This window comes from Arvicola amphibius, chromosome 10 (genome assembly GCF_903992535.2).
Source record: "Arvicola amphibius chromosome 10, mArvAmp1.2, whole genome shotgun sequence".
Taxonomy (NCBI): Eukaryota; Metazoa; Chordata; class Mammalia; order Rodentia; family Cricetidae; genus Arvicola; species Arvicola amphibius.
Window position 1 is genome coordinate 85,794,899 of NC_052056.1, and position 23,084 is coordinate 85,817,982.

At 48.7% G+C, this 23,084-nt stretch overlaps 1 protein-coding gene across 4 annotated transcripts in view; it reads left to right on the forward strand.

Moving 5' to 3' along the window:
• The window catches only part of Glt1d1 (glycosyltransferase 1 domain containing 1), a 65,582-nt gene extending 43,603 nt beyond the window's left edge, over window positions 1–21,979 (forward strand). For 2 of the 4 annotated variants that reach the window (XM_038344845.1, XM_038344847.1), the window contains exons 9-13: window positions 4,397–4,440; window positions 5,556–5,676; window positions 5,754–5,897; window positions 8,708–8,806; window positions 20,011–21,979. In XM_038344845.1, coding sequence (XP_038200773.1) covers window positions 4,397–4,440; window positions 5,556–5,676; window positions 5,754–5,897; window positions 8,708–8,806; window positions 20,011–20,172 — 570 coding nt within the window. In that variant the 3' untranslated portion in view covers window positions 20,173–21,979. The remainder of the gene's footprint in view (window positions 1–4,396; window positions 4,441–5,555; window positions 5,677–5,753; window positions 5,898–8,707; window positions 8,807–20,010) is intronic. The other 2 variants (XM_038344844.2, XM_038344846.2) reach the window with 1 other exon arrangement.
• The last annotated feature ends 1,105 nt before the right edge of the window (window positions 21,980–23,084 follow it).

Here is a 23,084-nt window from a genome sequence, read left to right on the forward strand (position 1 = left end):
GCGAAAACTTGAGCAGTTCTTGTCCTTGGGGTAGTGTCCTGTGGCTACAGGGATGGAAGGGACGTTGTCGCCAATGGTCCCTTCCTGCTCTGACTGCTGGGATCCTGTTCTAGCTGCAGGGTGTTCTGAGCTCGGCTTGGGGTTTCTATGATGCTCCTTTGATCTCTCAGTTTCCCCATTTGAGAGAAGCACGTGTTCCTGCTCGCAGGGCATCACCTACGGGACCTTTCCGGGCTCTTTGATGAGCGCCCCGGAGGCCAGAACGTTTGCTTTGGGCATGACAGCTTAATGACTTTGCCCGGTAACTTCTCCAGTGAAGATTATTTCCTCTAAGCCCGAGAGAGTTGAAACAATATATTTTGTTAGGAAATAAACAAGCTTAGAAGGAGGAAATGAGAATTTTTCTCTGCCGCTTTCAATGTTTTTTTTTCCCCCTTTAAGAATTTCATTACGTTACAGCATCCCCTCTTCCTTTGCTCTTTATCTCGTGTTTTGTTCCACTCGGCTTCACTAAGAGATTTGAAAATGAACTGGCGTGGAAAGTAAACCCAGCGAAAGCCAGCGCCGACTGTAGTTTCATCTTAGGGCTCGCTCTTCGCTCCTTAGCTACGCACCAGCTCTGCATCTCTGCCGTCTCAGAACACGGGCTTGTTTGCTTGACAAATCATCTCCCCCCCCCCCCCCCGAATCGTTCATTGTGAGAGCCAAAGCATGCTCATAAAGATGAAAAGATGACCCGGCTGAAGTACCCAACCCCACATACGACGTTAACATGGGATGAAAGGCTTGCAGCGTTTTGTTGACTTTTATTTGTGTGTACGTATGTACATGACATGGTGCGTGTGTCTAGAGGTCGAAGGACAGCTTTCTGGGGGTGGGGAGGATGGGACTGTCCCGGGGATCAAACTTAAGTCATTGTGCTTGGTGGCAAGCACAGTCGTCCACTGAGCCATCTGGCCAGCCCAGAAGGAGGGTTTCATTCGAGGGTCGTAGCAAGATCTAGTTGCTTAGGATAATTGGAGCCTGAGGCCTCGAGAATGGGAAGTGGAAAGGGAGTTCTCATGCATGGAATGTTCCAGTCATGGCATGGGATCCAGGGAAAGAGACGGAGGTGCAGAGGAAAGAGGCAGAGCTATCGTAGATGGAGATCCTCCGTGGCAGGTAGCAGGATAGTTGGGGAGGAGGTGGTGCTTCTAGTCTGGGTAGTAACGGGGATTAAAAGCATTTCAGAGATGTGGCATTTCAGAGATACTGCGTCCTGGAGGTACTCCTGGAGGATGGGACACTGGTTGGCCAGAGGGGAAATGGTGAGGAAGGTGGCAGGAATTTCATGGGTCTTTACTCTGTGTGTGTGCCCACCCACACGTGTGCTTGAATTAGTGCACATTCCTATGGAGGGCCATCCACCTTTTGTTTTGAGACAGAATCTTTCATGGTTCTGGGGCTCACAGATCTGGCTAAGCAGACTCTTCAGGAAGGGCCAGGTATCTTCTACTCCCTATCCCCCAAGCTAGAATTATGAGCATACACTATAATACCTTAATTTTTAAGGTTTAAATTATTATACATACATACATGCATACATACATACACATATAAATATCTCTCTCTCTCTCTGTATGTGTGTGTGTGTGTGTGTGTGTGTGTGTATGTGTGTGTGTGCAGATACATAATCACCGCTTGAGTGTAGGGGCTCATGGAGGCCAGAAGACAGTGTCCAGATCCCATGGAACTGGAGTTACAGATGATGGTTTTGAGTGTTACCCAGCATGAATGCTGGGAACCCATTCTTCTGTAAAGGCAACAAGTACTGTTAGCCACTAAAGCCATCTCTCCAGCCCTGACACCTGGCTTTTTAAAATGTGGGTTCTGGGGATTGAACTGAGGTCTTCATGGTTACAAGGCAATCATTTACCAATGGAGCCATCTCTCCAGCCTCTGTCCTTCAAACTTTTTAGGATGAAATCAAGCAGAACCAAGGGAGCTTGACTTGCAGTCTGCCCAGATGGAAACACTGGTCCAATAGCTTTCCTGCTCTGGGACCCTGGTGAAGTTACACAAGCTCTCTCAGTCTTCCTGTGTGGAATGTTTGGTAGTAACATTGTTGCTAGAACCAATTTAACAACTGTAAAGGACTTGGCACATGTTCTTCTAGCTTAAGTGGCTACAGAGTATTAATTATTAAGAGCAGAAATAGCAGCGATTTGCTGTTCATAACTATGAGCCCCTCTCTGCACAGATCTTCCTGGGAATAATTACAAATTCGTACGCATTCATGTTTGATATGATGTAGCTCTTCATGTTCCCAGGCATGTAGCGGCTCCAGGGACATCAGCAATCCTAACAGGGACAACCCTTTGGGATCTTGGGCAGGCATCTGAGCAGTCGCAAGGATCCAAGGCGCACTGTACAGCACTTCTCTCAGGAGAAAGTGAAACCGAGTTCCTGGGAGAAGGCAGTCTATCACCTGCCATTAAAAGTGGCCGTCCCGGCGTTTGCTTGCAGCTAGCCAGCATGCTTGTAATTCACGATGGCTATTGGCAACGTGTAAATGAGAACAGAATGAGAACAGAATGAGAACAGGAATTGGATCTGCTTTCTTCACAGTCCGGCTGGAGCCAGTGTCGGGAGGGGCTGCTGGCACCCTGCGTTCCTGAGCTGGGTTCACACCCTTGCTGTGTCTTTGAAGCAATGTCTAGGATTTTTTTTAAAAAAAAAAGTTAAAGGATGTCTTTTTATTTTTATTTATGTGTTGCATGCAGATGTCATTGAGCCATCTCGCCACCTAAAATAAGTCTTTTTTTTTTTATTTTTCCTCTTTCCTTTTTTTCTTCCTTTTTTTTTTCTTTTCTGAGTCTGGATCTCATTCTGTAGCTCCAGATGACTCACTGTGTAGACCAGGCTTGCCTCGCTCTCACGAGAGACCCACCTGACTTTGCCTCCCAAGTACTGGAATTAAAGGCGAGTGTCACCATTCCTGACCTCTAATTTTTTTTAAAAAAATACATTTATTTACATATTTATTTTGGAGGAGGCGCATGTGCCACGGTGCACATGGATCCTGGAGATCCAATTCAGGTCTGGTTTGATGGCAAGCGTCTTGACCCAATGAGCCATCTTCATCTTGCTGACTCTAGAATTTTGTGCTGAAGAAAGCTTTTTCTATTGTTTCAAAAGCGTTTTAGCAGTCAGGCGGGAGACACCGAGGGGCCAGTCTGCCTGATGTAGTTTGTCAGATGTCTCAGTGTGGGGTTTGTGGCGAGCATCAGCAAGTTGGACAACTGACTCTACAGCAAACTGACCTTGAACTCTGGAGCCAAGTCTGACCTTGAACTTCTGTCCTCCCGCCTCCACCCCTGAGGGCTGTAACACAGGTGTGCGCTGCCACGCCTGCGCTAGCTCCTGCTTTCTGGATTCGTTTCTGTTGCTACCTAATTTAGTCCTTTCTCGTTGTGTCTGAAATTATACTCGTGTGGGTAAACAAATTTTCGTTATTCATTGGTGGAGGGGGCGCGTCCCTGATTTGCAAGCCACATTTCTGAGACGGCTCCTAGGTAAAAACAAACTTTGATTCCATGAACTACTTTGTCAGGGGCTTACTGAGGTTTCCCCTGCATCCTCTTGATTGCTTTTATGACAGATTCCATCTGCATCATTTAAGAAAGCAAGCCTTCCTCTGAAGGATTGGGCACTTAAATTGTCCTGTCTGTAGGAATGCTCCACTGTCCTTTTACGTCCTGAGGTGTCCCTGGACTCAACCCTCACAGGTGACATACACAGTCCAGGTGCTCCCTGCTCCTTCCTGTTCTTGTCCTCCTTGTGTAACTGCTAGACTTGGACTCTTCCTCGCTTTTTTCCTATATTCACCCTTTCTGAACTACTGAGTGGGCTTTGAGCCCGTTACAATTTATACTCTGTAGACTTGGATTTAGATCAGGCTCACCCCAGCCTCAGGCAGGGTCTATCTCAGGCTGGCCTGGAATTTGCCACGTAACAGAAGATGAACTCCTGATCCATTTGCCTCTTTCCAAGTGTGAAGATTACGGGTTTTCATCAACATCCCTGGTTTACTCAGTGTTGGGAATTGATTGAACCCGGAGCTTTATGCATGCTAGCTAGTTGCTCCACCAACTGGTGTCTACCTATAGGGTCAGAATGTAAAAATCCCCCCCCCCCCCCGTGTGTGTGTGTGTGTGTGTGTGTGTGTATGTATACATGCCATGGTGCATGTGTGGAAGTGAGAGGACACCTTTGGGGAGTCAATTTTCTCCTTCAACCATGTGAGTTTCTGGATCCAGGTCCTCAGGCTTTTGCAGCAAGGGCCTTGATCCGCTGAGCCATGTGCCAGCCCGAGGCTCAGAGGTTTTAAGTGTTTCTTGTCCCTCTCTTTTTCCAGGTGGATCCAGCGTTTACAAGGGAAGTGAAAGACCGGGTGAGGAGGTAGGCATGGCAGGCAGGTGCATCTTGCACACCAGGAATAGTGAATGGCAGAGTGGTTCACGAGTCCCACCTTGCCCATGGCAGACTCTGCAGGTTGTCAGTACTGCATCCTTTAATGCTCCCTATGATCTCTAAGGTCATGCTTTGGGCCTCAAGGTACAGGCAAATAAATGGATGCACTCGAAGTGTAAGATGCCCTACTTCCCTAGTCATCTGCGGAAAGGCCAGAGCAAACCATTTTGTCTCACTGCATATCCCAGGCTGGACTGGGATCAGAAGCTTCCTACATGGTGGGGTTCTAGGTATGTGCCTCCATGCCTGAAGACCGCTTGATACTGATGACACGGGGGGGGGGGATTTACAAAATAACAAATATTTAGGGACAGATGAAGGCTCAGTTGGTTCAGAGCACTGGCTGCTCGTGTAGAGGACCCAGGTTCAGTTGCCAACATCCATAGTGTGACTCACAATCGCCTATAATTCCAGTTCCAGAGGATCTGATGCCCTCTTCTGGCCTCTGCGAGCACTGCAGTCACATGGTTCACATGCATAATGGCAGGCAAACACTGATGTTTATAAGTCAGCTGGGCAGTGGTGGCGCACGCCTTTAATCCCAGCACTTGGGAGACAGAAGAAGGCAAATCTCTGAGAGTTTGAGACCAGACTGGTCTATAAGAGCTGGTTCCAGGACAGGCCGCAAAGCTACAGAGAAACCCTGTCTTAAAAAACCAAATCAGTCAATCAGTTAATCAATCAATCAATCAATCAGCCGGGCTGTGGTAGCACCTGTCTTTAATCCCAGCACTCAGGAGGCAGAGGCAGGTGGATCTCTGTGAGTTCAAGGCCAGCCTGGTCTACAGAACAAGTGCCAGGACAGACTCCAAAGCTACAGAAAAACCTTGTCTCAAAAAATTAAAAAAAAATCTTAACAAAGATTTGGAAGAATTTAAGGAGCTGACTTGTGTTCGGCTGATGTCTATAGACTCTTTGGAGTCTAGGAACAAGGGACCCAGCTTCACTAACTGTACAAGTTGAGTCTCAATTGTTCACATAAAATATGAGCGAGACAGTGAGCCATGCTGAAACAACATGCCATCCCTGCTCTGTTCTTTCAGGGCTGCAGGGGTGCGGCTGATCCGGGAGATGTGTCAGGAAGACCTGCACGCGGTGGTGAAGAGCTGCTTTGCGCTGGTCAACAGCTCAGTCTCCGAGGGCATGTCAGCCGCCATCCTGGAGGTAGGTGCGGCCCAAATGCTGAGGATGGGGTACTGGATTATTCTTCTTTCTCTTCTTTGATTTTTTTTTTTTAAAAGATTTACTTAAGAATTTCGAGTTATGAGTGTGTACATGTGTCTGTGTGGGCTCATGTGCAAGTGAATGCAGTGGCTGGAGAAGACCAGAAGGGGGCGTCCAGATACTCTGGTGCTGGAATTGCAAGTGGCTGTAAGCCACCCAAGGTGGGTATGAATTTGCATCCACTATGTGACACGGCTTTGTGTCATCTTTGTGTCTGGCCTGTGATAAGTGTCAGCCTCAGCAGTCTGTCCCCTCAGTGACTACCTTTGAAACCAGTGGAGAGCAGGTGCCAGTTGCTCTTCTGTATGTAAATACACGTTTTCCCCCTTCCAATTTCTTAAGAAGAGGCCATGAGCCTGGAGTCTGTTGAGTGGTTTTCTAAGCTGCATACCAGCTTTTCCTGCAGAGGAATTGCTCTCAGGCTCCGCTTAACTCACAGAAAAGACAGCTGTTAGCAATCCTGATGGCCTGGAAATGTTGAAGCGGCCGGCGTTCCTTTGAGAAGTCAAAATAACCTTTGGGTTATTTGGGCTCTCAATGAGGTTGATTTTAGGGGGAGGGATAAGCGTGTCTTTCTTGTCAGAATCACTTCAGATGGCCAGGGCAGTTGATCACAGAGCACACACCCATCAACTGGTTAGGGAGGTGACCTTTTGACCTTTCTGAATCTGCTTTCCTGTGCCAGCAATACAAATGCCCCTTGGTTAAAAACAGGCCTCTTACTGAAAACTCAAAAAACCAATCTCGGCCGGATGCACCGTGACTGGATGGTTATTGCTAAAAACCTGCCAGGCATTTCCCATTTAAGCAGATTGTGGATTTGAGCCCCACATAGAATTACCTAAAAGGAAGGGGACGGGGAAACGGTTCAGTCAATAAAGTATTTGCTCTCTCTGTCCCTTTCTCCTTCCCTCCTCCTCTCACACACTGTGACATCAAAATGGCACATGCGTTTTGAAACGCTCTTACAGGGTCCTTTCAAGGTCCTCTAATCACTAAAGCTGGCACTACCCACTAAGGTCAATCCCCGGGACACACAGGAAAAGCCAGCATGGTTGCTTGTAAGTGTTATCCCAGGGCTAGGGACGGGGGAGAGTGGAGACAGGCAATCCCCCCCACCCCCGACTCGCTGGGAAGTCAGCCTGATAGAATCTGTGAGCTCCAGGCCAGTAAGAGATGCTGTCTCTAAACAACAAGGGATATAGTTCCTAAGGAAGGCCACTTCACGCTTCCCTCTGGCTTCTACACATCCATATGTACCCCTCCACACACAAAGGATGTGAAAGATGGTCTTCATTTCCCAGTGTTCCTGTTTGGAGCACCAACATAGATACAGTCGCACACAGACGTACACCATACCTTCTGGGTCAGGTTTTGCCCCCTGGGTGAAAGGAGGGGTGTGCTCAAAAGCTAAGAGCGAGGAGGGGAATACTTGACCTTAGTGGGTAGGGCCAGCTCTGGTGATTGGAGAACCTTGAAGGACCCTGGAAGAGCGTTTCAAGACGCTTGTTCCATTTTGTGTCACAGTGTGTGAGAGGAGGAGGGAGGGAGGGAGGAAGAGAGAGAGAGAGAGAGAGAGAGAGAGAGAGAGAGAGAGAGAGAGAGAGAATTTTATGTGGTACATGGGGCACCGCATATTCTTTTGAAACCCCCAAAGCTGCTTTCCAGTGTCAGAACTGGAAAGATGTGCTGAGGGCATTTATTTGGGAAGTGGATGCTGCAGGAGATGAGGACTTTTGGAAGGGGCTGTATATAGTCTTTGTTGTAGAAGAGCCATATTACCAGCCACTGGCCAAAACCCACCAGAAACGCCCTCTGCTCGGTTCTGTGCGTCTGTGTGGCCTATGTCTTCAGATCATTTCCCCATGCTACTGGTGATCACTCTGGACGGTCACGCATGTCACCAGAATCCAAGCAAAGCAAACCCCTCTTCGAGAACACATAGAGAGGGCAGTGTTTAACCTCAGGTGTGACCCAGGATTGACGAGCAAGCTCCCTCCCACCCCCCAGACACACACAGGTGAGCTGTCTGTTCCCAGAGTTTGGGTGTTTCTCATGACTTCTCAGCCATGAAACATAAAGACTGTTTCTATAAAACCCCAGGTAGCCCTGATAAGGGTGGGGGGCTGGCTGCAGAGATTTTTAAAGAGCCATTCAGGGGGTTCTGTCCACTCCATAAGAGGAGGTTGAGCTAGTTTAGGGACGCCAGGTGAGCCTCTTTCTGGAGGGAGGCTGTGGGTCTTGTGTTCTGACATTTGTGTATCTATCCCAAGCGCGAGCGCCAAGCTCACCCCCTCCTCTGTCTTTCCCTGCTCATTCTGTGGATTTGCTCTGGATGGGAGGAGAATACCCATTTCCAAACACCGTCTAGCGCAGGGCTTTGCCAGCTGCAGTGCTACTGGGACCAGCTTCTCAGTGTGTTCATATTCTCGGAGCTTGTCTGTGCTTAGAATTTGCCTTTTTTTTAAAAAAAATTATTTTTATTTTTAATTATGTATACTCATGTGTGTTTATGTGGGGATATGTGTACATGTATGGGAGTGGCCGTGGTGACCTGAAGAGGGTGTTGTATCCTCAGATCTAGAGGCCAGCTTGGGTGCTGGGAACTGAATTCCAATCTTCTGCAAAAGCAGCAAGCACATTTAACCCCTGAATCATCTCTTCAGATGCATCCACTTTAATTTTTCTGAGCTAGAATCTTTTATAACCTGGAGTCTAACAATTAGGCTAGACTAGCTAGCCAGTAAGCTCCAGGTATCCCCCTGTCTTGCAGGCCCCCAGCTCCACACCCAGGATTGAGATTATAGATATGCACTACCATGCCTGGTTATGTTTTTAACACGACTCTTCGGGGATTGAACTGGGGTCCTAATGCTTGCAGGGCAAACACTTTACCACCTTAGCCATCTTCCAGCTCCCTTGTCTGACTCTTCAGTGACAACCCCCATCTTCTGTCCTCCCACCTTCCCAGGCAATGGATTTGGAAGTTCCCGTGCTGGCTAGGAACATCCCTGGGAACTCGGCTGTGGTAGAGCACGAAGTCACAGGACTGCTGTTCACGACCCCTCAGGTAAAGAGAGTCCTTTCACCGCACTGGCCTCATTGGTGAGATTTCTGTCTGTCTGTATGAAGGATGGCTGTAAATTTGGGTTCCTTGTGAGCCTCTCAGCTCCTGCTGTACACCAAGGTGCCCGGCAAGCTCTGTGGTTTCTGTTCTCACCCCAGAGGGACACGCAGCATTTAGAAATCCAGGGTACCTCTGACCTGACTGTTTCAGCTCAGTGGCTGAGTGACTTGCTTGGCATGTATAAGCCATGCACACCTGTCACAGAACATTCAGAAGGTAGAAGCAGGAGGATCAGAAGTTCAAGGTCAACTAGTTCAAGACCAGCCTGAGCTACAGGACACCTTGCCTAAAAAAGCAAAATATAGCTAACCTCACATAAACAAACAAACAGACAAACAAACAAAACCAGATGCACAGGTGTTCTTTAAGTGGTTGTCTGGGGCAGGGTGGAGCAGAAGAGAAGAGACTAGCTTCCTGGTGCCTTGTGACACCCTGTGCATCCTGGGGCCTGGAGGCACAGCTCCCTGCCTCTCTGGTGTTCAGGTCCTCTCGGGTCAGCACAAGCCCCCACCCCCGCACCCCGACTACAGAACTTTCTTGCACATGTGTTTCAACTCGGCGTCTTCACGTTGGCTTTAGCGAGGATGTTTAGAACAGCAGGCCTTCCTGGTTCTAGGCGTGGGGTGGGGGGGAGAGCTGCGATTCTTCACACTCTGAAACGGTGTGCGAGACACGGATGTTGCCCATACTTTGTTGCCCTTGTCATCTCCACCAGACATTACCCGGTACGTGGCGAGATAGGATGCTTTAAAAACAAATAATGCAAATTTTAAGGAACTTCAGGCTGGCGCTGTATTCATCTCAACCGCCGTGGAACTCAGACTTTAGCCACTCGCTGGTTGGCTGTAGGGAGGGTAAATGTAATTTCAAATATGCATTCAAATATGTATGAGAATCAGCATTTCATTTATTAAGAAGAACTGTTCTGTCAGACCACCAGCTCTGGGCGTTAAAATATGTATATGAAATGCATAGGACATAAGTAATGCATAAGCATAAATGCTCTTTGAATCCAGGCTAAATATAGTTACTCATTCTGCGTTAGCTGTTATTCCTTAATTGAGAACATAAAGAAACTTGATCTCTCCATGTAGGGCTGGAGATAAAGGGCTGAAGAGTTCAAAGAGATTGGGAAGGTAGGGCCTGTGTAAGGAAGGGGGTGGGGTACATGGCCAGGGAACCTTGGGTAGAGTCTGGGAGCTCAGAGTAGCTCCAGTGGACAGGCAGCAGAAGAAAGGAGCCTTGGTTTGTGGAGCATAAAAATTGAATTTGGCCAGGCACCATATAAACTTGAGGGAGGAGGAGGGCAAGGGCAACCCATGGACCATGCAGCATAGCTGGGTGGGTGGCTGTATTGACCTCTAGAAAGAGGATCATTTTAGATGCTGGGATGCGGTTCAGTTAGTAGATTGGCAGCCTAGCACGCATGAAGTTGTGGATTTAGGTGCTGGACATGGTGGTGTGTGTCTACAAATCCAGCATTTGGGAGGATCGGAAGTTCATCCTTGGTGACAGCTGTGTGGAACAGGGCGCTCAGTCATTGGTTTTGTGTCTGCCTTTCTGTCTCCAACCTTCTTCCCCACCCCCTTTAGAGTGCCCAGCCTTCCGGGGTGATTTCTGCCGTCGAGAAATGGAGATGGTTGGATGCCCACTTTTGGGATTTGGGCCTCTGCAGTATGTGGTTCTCTAGCACCTGAGACAGTACCTGCCCCTAAGCCCTTGTTCCTTGATAAGAATGGGAAAACCCAGAACCTATACCCCTGCCCCCGCCACATCCTTATCCCTGTGACAGCTACTTGTGGGAGCAGAGAGAGGAATCTGGAAGGAAAGGACTGTATTAGTTTGTTTTCGATTGCCGTGGTAAATGCCACGGCCAAAATCGACCTGGGGAGGAAAAGGTTTTACGTGGCTTACACATCCCAGTAACAGCCCATCATCGATGGAATTCAGAGCAGTAACTCACTCACGCAGAGCAGAAACAGGAACCATAGAGGAGCACTGCTTATTGGTTTGTCCCCATGGTTTGCTCTGTCTGCTTTCCTTCCTTCCTTTTCCTTCCTTCCTTTTTCTTCCTTCCTTCCTTCCCCCCTTCCTTCCTTCCTTCCTTCCTTCCTTCCTTCCCCTCCCCCCCCCTTCCTTCCCTCCCTCCCCCCCTCCCTCCCTCCCTCCCTCCCACCCTCCCTCCCTCTCTCCCTCTCTCCTTCCTTCCTTTTTCTTCCTTTTCCTTCCTTCCTTTTCCTTCCTTCTTTTTCCCTTCCTTCCTTTTCCCTCCCTCCCTCCCTCCCTCCCTCCCTCCCTCCCTCCCTCCCTCCCTCCCTCCTTTCTTCTTTTCCGAGACAGGGTTTCTCTGTGTATCCTTGGTTGTCCTGGAACTCACTCTGTAGACCAGGCTGGCTTTGAACTCAGAGATCCCTTTACCTCTGCCTCCCAAGTGCTGGGATTAAAGGTGTGCACCACCACCACCTGGCCTGCAGTCTGCTTTCTTATACAACCCAGTATCACCTTGCCCAGGAGTGGCACCACCCACAGTGGGCTGCACCCTCCCATATCAGTCAACAATCAAGAAAATCTGATGGCCAATCTGATGGAGAGAATTCCTCAGTTGAGGTTCCCTCTTCCCAGGTGACACTAGTTTGGGTCCAGGTGACAAAAACTGTAGCAGCACAGGATGTTTGCTTTGGGAACCTTACAAGGAGAGCCTACTGGATCATCTATATCTATTTATCTCTGTCTATGTCTGTATCTTCAACTATCTATGTCTATCTAATATCTAATATCTCTCTATATCTAATGTATATGCATATCCATGTATGTGTAAATCTATATATGTTTATGCATGCCTATATATCTATATCTAATATCTATATCCATTGATCTCTATCTAATATCTACCTATATCTCTATATCTTTCTTTTTCATCTGAAAGGTTGATGACTAAGCATATTTCATGGTTGTAGGCACAGAATAATCTCTGTTTTTGTATACTTCACCTCTGGAAAGTTTCAATTAAACGAAGCTCTCCAAACCCACTCAGCATTGATTTCTCATTACCTCAACAATCTGGTTATTTCTCCATTGAAGAAGAAACGAGTCCAGTGACTTTCCTGGGTGTTTTTATAGCTTAGTTTTATAGCTTCAAAATTAAGATCCATATGACATTTAATAGAAGCAGTGAATTCATATTCTGCCAGGGTTGCGTTCTTCAAAAGAGGCTCACGCTTATTCTCTAGCAGGTTTTCTATTTGCTCTTTAGACAACTGTAGAGAAATAAACTTTGGGATATTAGTGGGGGCAGTGGCTAATGCTTATAAAGGGCTTGTTATATTCTATCTCCTGTCCTTATTGGTCAACATGACTTCTTTTCTTTTCTCTTTTCTTCCTTTCTTTCTTTCCTTCTTTCCTTCTTTCCTTCCTTCCTTCCTTCCTTCCTTCCTTCCTTCCTTCCTTTCTTTCTTTCTTTCAAGACAGAGGTTTCTTTGTGTATCCCTGGCTGTCCTAGTACTCACTCTGTAAACTAGGCTGGTCTCAAACTCAGAGACCCACCTGCCGCTGCCTCCTGAGTGCTGGGATTAAAGGTATGCACCACCACTGCCTGGCTAACTCATGTTTTCTTAATATATATATATATATATATACATACATACATACATATATACATATATATACATATACATATGTGTGTGTGTGGTGTGTATGTATGCACACACATACATTCTTTTTAAGACAATGTCCATGTAGCTCAGGCTGCTCTCCAGCTCTTTACTTAGCCTTTGTGACCTTGAATACCTATGATAAGAGGGTTGAGAGTGAGTCTGTGCCCCAGGCACTATGGTATTGCAAAGAGCCCAGCCCAGGGGAGAGATGCAGAAATGGACATATACATGCACGCGCGCGTGCGCACACACACACACACACACACACACACACACACGTAGACATGTACTCATGCATGCATGCATGTAAGCACATGCATCCCACCCCAAACAAATGCTGATCATTGCTCTCACCTCCCTTTACTTCTATGACTCTATCCTCCCTTCCTTCCTCCATCCCTTCATCCTCTGCTCTCTCCTTTACCCCCTTGCTTCTGCGTTCCTTTCAGAAGGAATTCTGGCACTTCCCCACCTAGCAGTCCCCCACAGTAGATTCTCTCAGCCCCTACTTATCCAGTTTCATCAAGAGTAGGGACCTTTCTTGTCTGAGGCTCACCCAACCCTGCCCTTTGCTGGAGACATCTGGTCACCCCTAGTGACCCCTGGAGCCTGGGCTTGATGAGTGTGGCTGGATGGGAAGAACCACCAGATGGGGCTCATGCCTCAGGAAAACAGAAGCTGTACCTGGGGTTAGCACAGGCCTGAACCCATCACCTGGGCTCAGCGTGGGCCTAACGCTCAGGGGATCAGGGGCAATATCAGGAGAATCCTTCTAGTCAAGAATTGTCGCAAAATATGAGGGAAAGAGGGTGCGTGTTTTCTCCAGTGAGCTCCATGGTGTCCCGACCATCCCAGCTTCTGCACAGTCACCTGCCAACAAGAAAAGCTAGTCTCTGTGTTGTTGCCAAGACAAAAGATGAGTTAGACACAGACCTGCAACCTGGGAAAGGGGCCAGTTGTGTGCTCCAGAGGGATGGTTCCTTCCCTTACTCTTTCAGTTTGCCTGTGCCCTGTGAGGGCTCAACCGATCCCACTGCGGTATCCCTCACCAGGCACAGAGGTCGGTGGACAGCTTTGGTACCCAGGTGTGTGACAGATACAATGGCATCCCTGAATCAGAGCAGAACAGGGCCGCTCTATGGGAGCAGGTGCTCGCTGGTGAGTACCCTGGAAGTCAGCAGGTGTCTGAAGTGTCTCTTGGAGGATGCCCTTGGGCTGTCATGGGCAGGATAGTGCTAGAATGGAAGGTGGGAGCTGCAAGCAGGCTCAGTCACCCGCCTGGTGCCTCTGCTTGTGTTTCCTATGAGCTTTGTCTCCAAGACAAAACCAAACCCAGTATCCACTGTGTCCCCTCTCTGGCAGGCAGCCCTTGGTCCTACCTGGGCTATTTATTTCAGCAGCCACCTCCATTGCAGCACCTTTCCTGGCCCTGGGCAGCCAAAGGAACCTGTTTGAAACATTGAAATTTCAGTTCTACCCAGCACATCTGAGAACCCTCTATGCTTCCCATCACATACAGGGAGTGATGCACATCTAGACCAGGCTGGGGCCCCTGCCTAGTGTCCACCATGCCCTCCTCTGCCCAGACCCACTGGTTGTGGCCCACAGGGGCTGCTCTCTGCACAGAAGGCCATTCCCATGCTAGCTCCTTCGTTGGAGAGCTCTCCTTGGTCCAGGTAACGGCTGGGTTCCCACCATAGCACCCCAGATCTGCAGTTTGAATTTCTTCTTTTAATCATCTTTAAAGGAGCCAGCTGCCGCTCATCAGCCCCAGGCTCCTGGGAGGGCAGGGCCATTGGCTAAGGAGGAGGGCTGTGGAACGCTGTCTGCCGGGCAGGACAGTGTTGTTCCACCCGTGGTCTCGCCGGGGTGTGTGTCTTAGTTTTCTGTTGCTATGGTAAAACATCATGGCCAAGGCAACTTAGAGAAGAAAGAGGTTGTTTTATTCCATGTTTGACTCAGCTCTCAACGGCTAGAGTCCATAATGGTGTGGACAGCGTGGTGCACAGGGCAGGTGCGGGAAGTGGAGAGCTCACAGCCTTGGCTGTAATCGAGAAGCAGAGAGCAAATTAGTGGTTGTGAGTTTTTTTTTTTTTTAAGTCTCAAAGCCTGCCCCTCCCCCCCCCAGTAATCTACTTTCTCCAGCAAGGCTGCATCAGCTAAACCTCCCCAAACAGCATCACCAACCAGAGAGCAAGTGTTCAAATGCCTAAGATGATGCAGAAGACATTTTGCGTTCAAGCTACAGCACCTGCATAAGATCTGCACAGGATCAAAGTCAATCAAAACTCCAGCACAAGTGGAGTAGGGGGTTCCCGGGGCTGCCTCCCTAGCTCAGAATCTATAGGCAGATTGTGGCTGTGGAAGAAGGAGAGTCATTCTTGGCAGTATGGGGCTATTGGAAGGTTGCTCAAAGCTCAAAGCTCAAAGTTCAAAACCATGTGCAACTAATTTTAGTGAGTTCTTCTCTAAAGGGAGAGGACGAGTTGCGGACAATGAGAGAGCTGAGGGTGAGAGAGTAGATAGGATTGAGATACTTTGTATACATATATGACGCCTTCAAAGAATTGAAAGTGTGTGTGTGTGTGTGTGTGTGTGTGTGTGTGTGTTTTAAAGAAAGGATACAGTCTCTACCAGCATGAAGTGGAAAGAAAGTTAACTTCAAGCAGTCAGTTACTTATCTGAAGATAAACAATGCTTGTTTGTATCACATAAAAAACAAGCAAGCAAACAATCAACTTTTTGCAGTTGTCCGAGCCAGGCTCTGCACACCTGCAACTCTGGAGGCAGCTCTGATCTACACCTTCATTGTATTTAGTTGGCTGTGTCCTTTGTGTTTCTGAGTGACTTACTGCGTGTGTCACTACTGGCTACTCACTGCGGATGGGCGGCATATGGTTTTCCCAAGGCTGATTTGTAAGCATCCATAGTGCCTCTCAGCTCACTTCTGAGCTCTCTGAAGCACTGGGTTTTTGTATATGGTTTTTATTTGAATTGTCTCAGTGCGTGCAGCTTCTCTGCCTCTTCCTGATCTCTGCTAGTGGCTTTCAAGCGTGCAATATAGGTCCAAGAGAGAGCACCTCTCTCAAAAGTCACTTGACCTGTTTAAGTTTGCGCTTGGGTGTGCTCTGGGGTGACAGCTGTGTGGGACCTGTGACTGCTCCAGGCTGAATGACTCTGCCCCGATTTAGTGTGCCCACTCCACAGATGTTTTTTTCTGGGGTCCTTGCTTTATAGTTCTTCGGTCTGTTTGGTGTGGTGGCTCCTGGTAGGTTTCAGATATGCAGTCTGATATCGCACACATAGTCTGGACTTACGGGAGGCCACGGAGTGTGGACTAGTCAAAGGCATTCTCGCTCCTGACCTTTGCCGTGGCTCCTGCTGGTTGGGAGTGACTCTCGGGATTATTTTCTCCTTGAGTCAAGGGAATGGGTTGGGCTGTGGCTTGCCATAGCACCATAGTCAGTGTGGACGGATAGGGCCATCCAAGGGTGCTGGGCTCAATTCGTCTCCCTGGACCACATAACACTAAAAGGTGGTCATTTCATCAGAGAGGAAGGAAAAAGTAAGTGCTGGGCTGCAGGCTGGGGTGTTTGCGGCTGATTAAGCAGCTGGGTCCCATGGAGACACTCTGCTAGTCCAGTTGGGGTCAACTGCCAGACCCGTGAGTCAACTTGTGCCATAGTTGTGTAGGGGCTGGGTAACCACCCAGCACTTACTTACAAGATAGTGTTCCTCTTGCATTGGCCTTGATTCTGTCCTTGGTGTCTCATCCTGAGTGAGGCTGCCCCAAGCATCTTTCTGCATCATTTTTCCAAGGAGACTTGAGAGAGCAGAGCAGAAACTAAAGCTAGATTTTACTTCTAAAATCTACTAAAGTTATCTTTCTTCAAAGCTTTGCCTGCAAGTCAAAACCAGCATCATTTCTGACACACCATGCTGATGAAAGCAAGATCCCAGGCTTGTCCACTTGCAGTTATAGGGAGGGGAAATAGGCCTTGACTCCAACAGGGAGGAGTGACACAAACTACAACGCAAAGACCCCTGCATGAGGGATGGAGGGCCCGTGGCAGCTGACTTTGCAGACAGTCCTTGACCAAGATCAAATGAATGAGTGGCAGGTAGCTCATCTGCACACAGGGACAATATCCTGGCTCAGTAGATGGTCACTGCTCAACCAGGGGTAAGACTAAGGTTCTCTTCTCTTCTCTTCTCTTCTCTTCTCTTCTCTTCTCTTCTCTTCTCTTCTCTTCTCTTCTCTTCTCTTCTCTTCTCTTCTCTTCTCTCCTCTCCTCTCCTCTCCTCTCCTCTCCTCTCCTCTCCTCTCCTCTCCTCTCCTCTCCTCTCCTCTCCTCTCCTCTCCTCTCCTCTCCCCTCCCCTCCCCTCCCCCCCCCCCCCCCCCCTCCCCCCCCTCCCCTCCCCTCCCCCCTCTTCCTCTCTCTCTCTCTCTCTCTCTCTCTCTCTCTCTCTCTCTCTCTCTCTCTCTCTCTCTCTCTCTCTCTCTCTCTCCCTTCCTTCTTGGTCTGGCTATTTCTCTTCTTTCTTTCCATCTCTTCATGTTCTCATTAAGGCAGTTGTAAGGTCCATCTGATCTAGCTCTGATCTTTCTTGCTTCAAGCCCTCTTTTCCCAGATGTCATTGCTGAGTGAGTAAATAAATAAATAAATAAATAAGTAGATGGGTGTTTTATCAGAGCCTATTCCCCCATCATTCAGGATTTTGCTCTAAAATTGCCCTGCATTTTGCAGCGATAGTAAGCAAAAGTCCTGGCTTCAGCCCAATCCTCTACATCAGATAAATCACAGATATGGCCAGCATCGTAAAGTAATATTCTCGAGTGCTAAGCCCCTCAAATTATTTTAATAAGAATGCTGTTCTGCCACGCGGTGAAAATAAATATGTTATGCTTTTATGGTGAAAAGAGCACCAATTTACTAGAAAATGTGTACATAGTACATAAAAATAAAATCCCACCCACATAAATGTTGCTATTTATATTGCCAGCTATAAAAGGCATTCAACATTTAATTAACAATAATTTTGAGAATATGTGGACGTTCCTACTTGACAGTAAAGTCTCGGGCACTGTCTTCTGGTTGGGATTTACCTGAGCTGAGGGAGTAAGAGAATTAATAGTAATTAAGTGTATATGGCTTTCTGCATGAGAGGCTGAGTGTGTGCGTGTGTGTGCGTGTGTGTGTGTGTGTGTGTGTGTGTGTGTGTGTGTCTTGTGGGCACAAGTATGCATGCGGTGCTGGGGTGCATGTGGAAGCCAGAGGATAACCTTCCCTGCTGTTCCCCAGACACTGCACCCCACTGTACCTGACTGCTTGTTTTTTGTTATGCCAGGCTTAGAATTCACAAGTAGGCTAGGCTGGCTGGCCCTTGAGCCCCAGAGATCCACCCGTCTCTGCCTCTCTAGCACAGAGACTACAAGAGTGTGCTACCACATGGAAGTCCTTTGCTATGGATGCTGGGAATAGAACTCAGGTCCTCATGTTTACAAGGCAAGCACTTTCCTGACTGAGCCATTGCCCCAGCCCTGTCAGCGTGACATTCTGTAGCAACTGTTGTCTCTGTGGCTGACAGTTGAGCCCCTTGTGCAAGCCTCCGTATCTACTTCGGGAAGGGGAGTTTGGGAACTTAAGCCAGGTTCCTGCTTCAACCCTCCTGAGAATTCTAGGCAAGCATAATAAATAATGTGTGCTCCCCTCTTCTCCCTAAACAAGCTTTGATATCAGGATACATCTTACTGTCCTAATTATGAAATGAAGGCTTGGTCAACAGGAGCCTCTCAATGCATTGGTTAATAATACACATATGGAAGCTCCAGGAGCCGAGGTGAGAAAAAACCCAGGACCTTCCCATGCTCGGCACTCAGCCTGCAGGGACAGTGGCCTTTGCTCCTTCACAGGTGATGGGGTGAACTCAGAGATGGTAACTAGCATGTTGGAAGGCAGACACTGAGTGAAGCAATGCAGAACTCAAGCACAGATTTGACCCTGAGTCCCAGAGCTCCCTTCTAGAAGCGCCAGGTGGTACCCGAGCATGAGGCTCTCTGTGCCCAGTGTGAGGCAATGGTCTCCGTCAGTGACTGCAAGAAGAGCGAAGCAATCACAGCTCCTATCACTGCAAAGAAAGGGGATGGGGTTTTTAAAAAAGTTCTTTCATTAGCATATATTAATTATATATATTTAAAGCATCTAGAGCATACTCCCCACTTCCCCCCCCCCTTGTCCCTCCCTCACTCCCATTGATTCTCTTTCTGGTGAATCCCCTTTCTTCCCCTCTCCCTCCTGCCCTTCCTCTCCGCGTTTTAGTGGTTCTTCTCATGAGCCTGGGTTCCTTACAAGTGGCCACTCTCTTACCAGTGGGGACAGTCTCTCCCTTACTTGCATTAGCTTTTACTGCTGTGATATAACTCCATAAACAGAAAGCAGCTTGGGGAAGAAAGGATTCACGTGGCCTCTAAATCCTGGTCACAGCACATCATTGGGGGAAGCCGGGGACTCAAGCGGGGCAGGGACCTGGAAGTGAGACTGAAACAGACTGGGGATGAAAGCTGCTTACAGGCTTGCTCCGCATAGCTGTCTAGTCTGCGTTCTTACAACACCCAAGATCACCTGTCCAGGGGTGGCACCACCCAGAATGTGCATTGCACAACACTGTACGCCTTCCTCCAGTTCTTACAGTCTTAACCCCCAGCACTGTGTTACCCGAGCAGCCTGGAGGGTGTGATAAACACATCCCGTCTAAGTCTGAGCCACTTATCCTCAGCATTTTTGACCGCGTATGAGTCTCTGTGTAAGCACCGCCCACTGCAGAAATAGGCTCAAGGGATGATTCTTATTGGATTAAGGAAGACTGGAAAGAGGCATGATTGACAGCTCTAGAGTTTTCCCTGGGTGTTCCCAGCAGGTGTTTATGGGCACAAATTTGTGTGTGTGTGTGTGTGTGTGTTTGTGTGCATGCTGCTTCTTATAGTTATTCACTGCAAAACCGCAAGAAGAACAGTGTGAGCACATGGTTGTAGGTATGGCATATGCACGTGTGTGCGTGCGCTCACATATTTATGTGTCCACATACACATAGACACTAACATTTTTTATTTGTGTGTGTGTGGGAGTGTGAGCATGAACATGCCACAGCGCACACGTGGAGGTCAAGTGACAACATATGGGAGTCAGTTCTCTCTTTCCACCAGGTGGGTCCTGGGGATTGAACTCAGGTCGTTAATCTTGGTGGCAGGTACCATCTCACCAGCCTGACATTTACAGCGTTTCTTAATCTCAGTGCTTGTGCTACTCTGATAACCCACTGAAAGCACTGTTTCTTGAGACTGTGAGGCAGATGGGGGGGTGGATGGTAGTGATGGGGGGTGGGATGGAAGAATGACCGGGAACTGGTGCAGATACAGGCTTTCAGACAGCTCCTCTCAGGTTCCCTTCCGCTCATCACTCAGGCGTGTTACTCATCCACTTCCTGTCTTCCAGGAGTTCATTCAGTTGGCAAAGAGACTGGTCAGTGATCCTGTGCTGGAGAAGGAAATTGTGACCAACGGAAGGGAGTACGTGAGGACATACCACTCCTGGCAAGTGGAGAGAGACACTTACCAGCGCCTCGTCGGGAAGCTGGAGGCGAGCTTGGAGGATTAAACTGTTGAAGTCTGTGCTTCCCACATCTGTCCCAATAACTGCTGGGTACTCTGCTCTGGGTAGATGCTGAAAGACGGGACCTAGTCCTGGACCGCTGAAATCCCCGAGTCCCCAGGAACATCTCCACCCCCAACTCTCATGTGTGGTGGACACAGTTCCAAAAGTGTTGACAGCTCCGTTCTGGATGGGCTTGTAGCTCCCTCCTGAAAGCACTTAGGGTTCAGCCCCAGATGTGTTTACAGCTCAGTGCAGGTGTTGGAGGTGCATCTCAGGGGCCTCTGGGCGAGTCTTCCAAGAACTGCTTTTACAACTTGTGGAGGCTAATTTTTAAGCATCCACAGGGCAGACCCTTTGCCTGCCTTCAGAGTGATCTTGGCTTGTCGTTGCCTGTTCACAAAGAAGAAACAGAAAAGCCAGGGCTGTCAACTGAGTGGGACTGGCAGCATTTTTGATAAGATCTTGATCTGTAACCCATCTCGGGGTCCTGATGGACATGTGGGGGCCCAGGATGTGACTGGCATGCTAATAAGCCCTAGAGAGGCAGTGAATGAGTTTTATCAGAACATGTTGCTCCTCACGGGTGCAGCTGAGAGACACTTGCCAAAAGAGGCCCGCAGGTCCCGCCCACCTGTATCACATCACAGGGAGCCTGGAAGATGATTGGATGGCCCCCAGGATGGAGGCCGGGACCTTGAATTCGGTATGGGCCTTCTTCCCTCTTGCTGCTAGGAAACTGAGGGCAAGTGGGGACTAAGTCACAAGACTCCAGACAATGGTGGGACCCCAGACTGTGACAGGAGGTCCCTGGGGTGTGGGAAGGTCAGCCTGGGGCCTTTCAGTGGGATCTCCCCACATCAACACGCCGTGTTTCCAGTGCCCTCTTGCTGAATCCCAGCCGGGCTGCACTACCAAAAGCAGGATTTGGAATGACCGCCTGTGCTAAAGCGAGCAGCTAGGAGGAGGAGGGAGGAACAATGCAGCCAAGAGCCACACATGCAAACAAAGTGCCAGACCCTGGAGGGCATGGTGTGTGTGTGTTGGGGGCGGGGGGTGGAGGGAGTACGGCACCTGTACTGTCCTCGTTCCAACTTTGAAGGCACATCCTGGGCCTTTTGCTTTTCTACAGGAAAAGAAAAAAATAAAAAGGAAAGAAAAAAAGAAAAAAAGAAAGAAAGAAAGAAAGAAAGAAAGAAAGAAAGAAAGAAAGAAAGAAAGAGAGAAAGGCAGGAAGAAAGAAAGAAAAAAAGAAAGAAAGAAATGCTAGCAGTCACATTTCATTCTGGGAGAAGTGGACTAGAAGGAAGCAAACTTTGTTAGCCAGTTCTTTGGGGATGAGACCAGAGCCCCGTTCCATAGGGAATAATCCGGCTCCCCATTTCCGTACCTCAGACCAAGCACAGTCACTTTTATGAAGGCTCCCGCAGAGGCAGCGGCAATTCTGTAGTCCCTGAGTGCCTAGCGTCTGGAGGCCAGCTGAGCAATGTGCCCATTTCCTTGGCCCCTGACTTGAGTTGGGGTCCTACCTCTCTGGGCACAAGGAGAGGGAGGGAGTAAAGAAGCCTGAATCCTGCGGGCAGTTCTTCTGAGCCCAGAGTTCCCACCCACCTCAGGAGAGGTACACAGAGGTCCTCAGGTGTCATTGTTTACAAAGTGGGATGCTCTGGAATGCAGGCCTCTCCTTTGCCCGGTGTCAATGTCACTGCCTGACCTCCATCATGCCAGCATCACTGAGTTACATCTGCGATGTGCACTTTGGGGAAGGGAAGGGTCTTAATTAATAAAGCGTGTCACCCTCAGGCATACAAAAGCAGGCACCGTTTATTTGTCCCAGGAGTGCCTCTTGTGGTTCCCAGGAAAACAAATGGGACACTCAAGTGTCTGATTGGAGGGGTTTGATATGAGCTTATACTAAAGTGTGATAGTTTTCCCTTTCAGGAACAGACACTGCAGTGACTGATAGAAAGAGGTTTATACAGGCTCTCGGGTTGGAGTTTCTAATCTGCACCAGGTTGGCCCTATTGCTCTGGGCCTGTGCCAAAGAAGCATCTTGACAGGAATGATTGGCAGAGCAAATCTGCTTCCTTCACACCTGGAAAAAGAAAGAGAAGAGGCCGTGGTCCTAGAACCCCAGTCAAGGCTGATAATGACCTCAAGACCACACAGGAGGCCCTCCTCAGACGGGCACATGGCAGCTGTGCTTTCAAGTGAGCATGTGGGGTGGACTGCTGCAGGCCTCTGGATGGGAGACACTCTGACAACGCGGGAGGTTTGCAAATGTTGGCGTGCTCAGCAGGCACCTTGAACGGCCTGGCTCTTGCCAGTCTTATTACTGCTTCCCTTCGCTCTTGACCGTTTCATTATATCAGCCCCTCACAGACCGGGGTGCCGTTAACTTCCCATATCCGTTCTCTTTCTAGTCACCATGACAGAATCCCTCACAGAAGCAACCTTCGGCCCAACTGCCAGGGCATTTGGTCCACCCTGGAGGCTGTGGTGACTCTGTGTGGCAGGGAAGGTTTTGGCCTAGCTGGTTCGAATTTTGGTTGATCAGAGAGCTGGGGTAGGAGGCTATGTCAGACCAATGTCTTTAAAGGCAATGCCCCAGTGACCCTCTCCACAAGGTTTCACAGCCGCTCGAGAAAGCACCACCAGCTGGGTTGCGCAACGTAAGCGCCCATGTGGATGGTTCTCATTTAATCACAGTATTCCCCTCCCTCCATTTTGTCAAGCTCAGCACTTCCTGCCTCTTTCCCAACATTTGCAATTCTGCTGTACGGTCCAAGCAACATATTATCCACTTATTTAGGTTTGCTTTTATTTGTGTGTTTATGTATAAACCTACATAGGTTCATGTATGTTCAGAAGCCCACAGAGGCCAGTAGGGGGCATCAGAGTCCTTGGAGTTGGAGTTT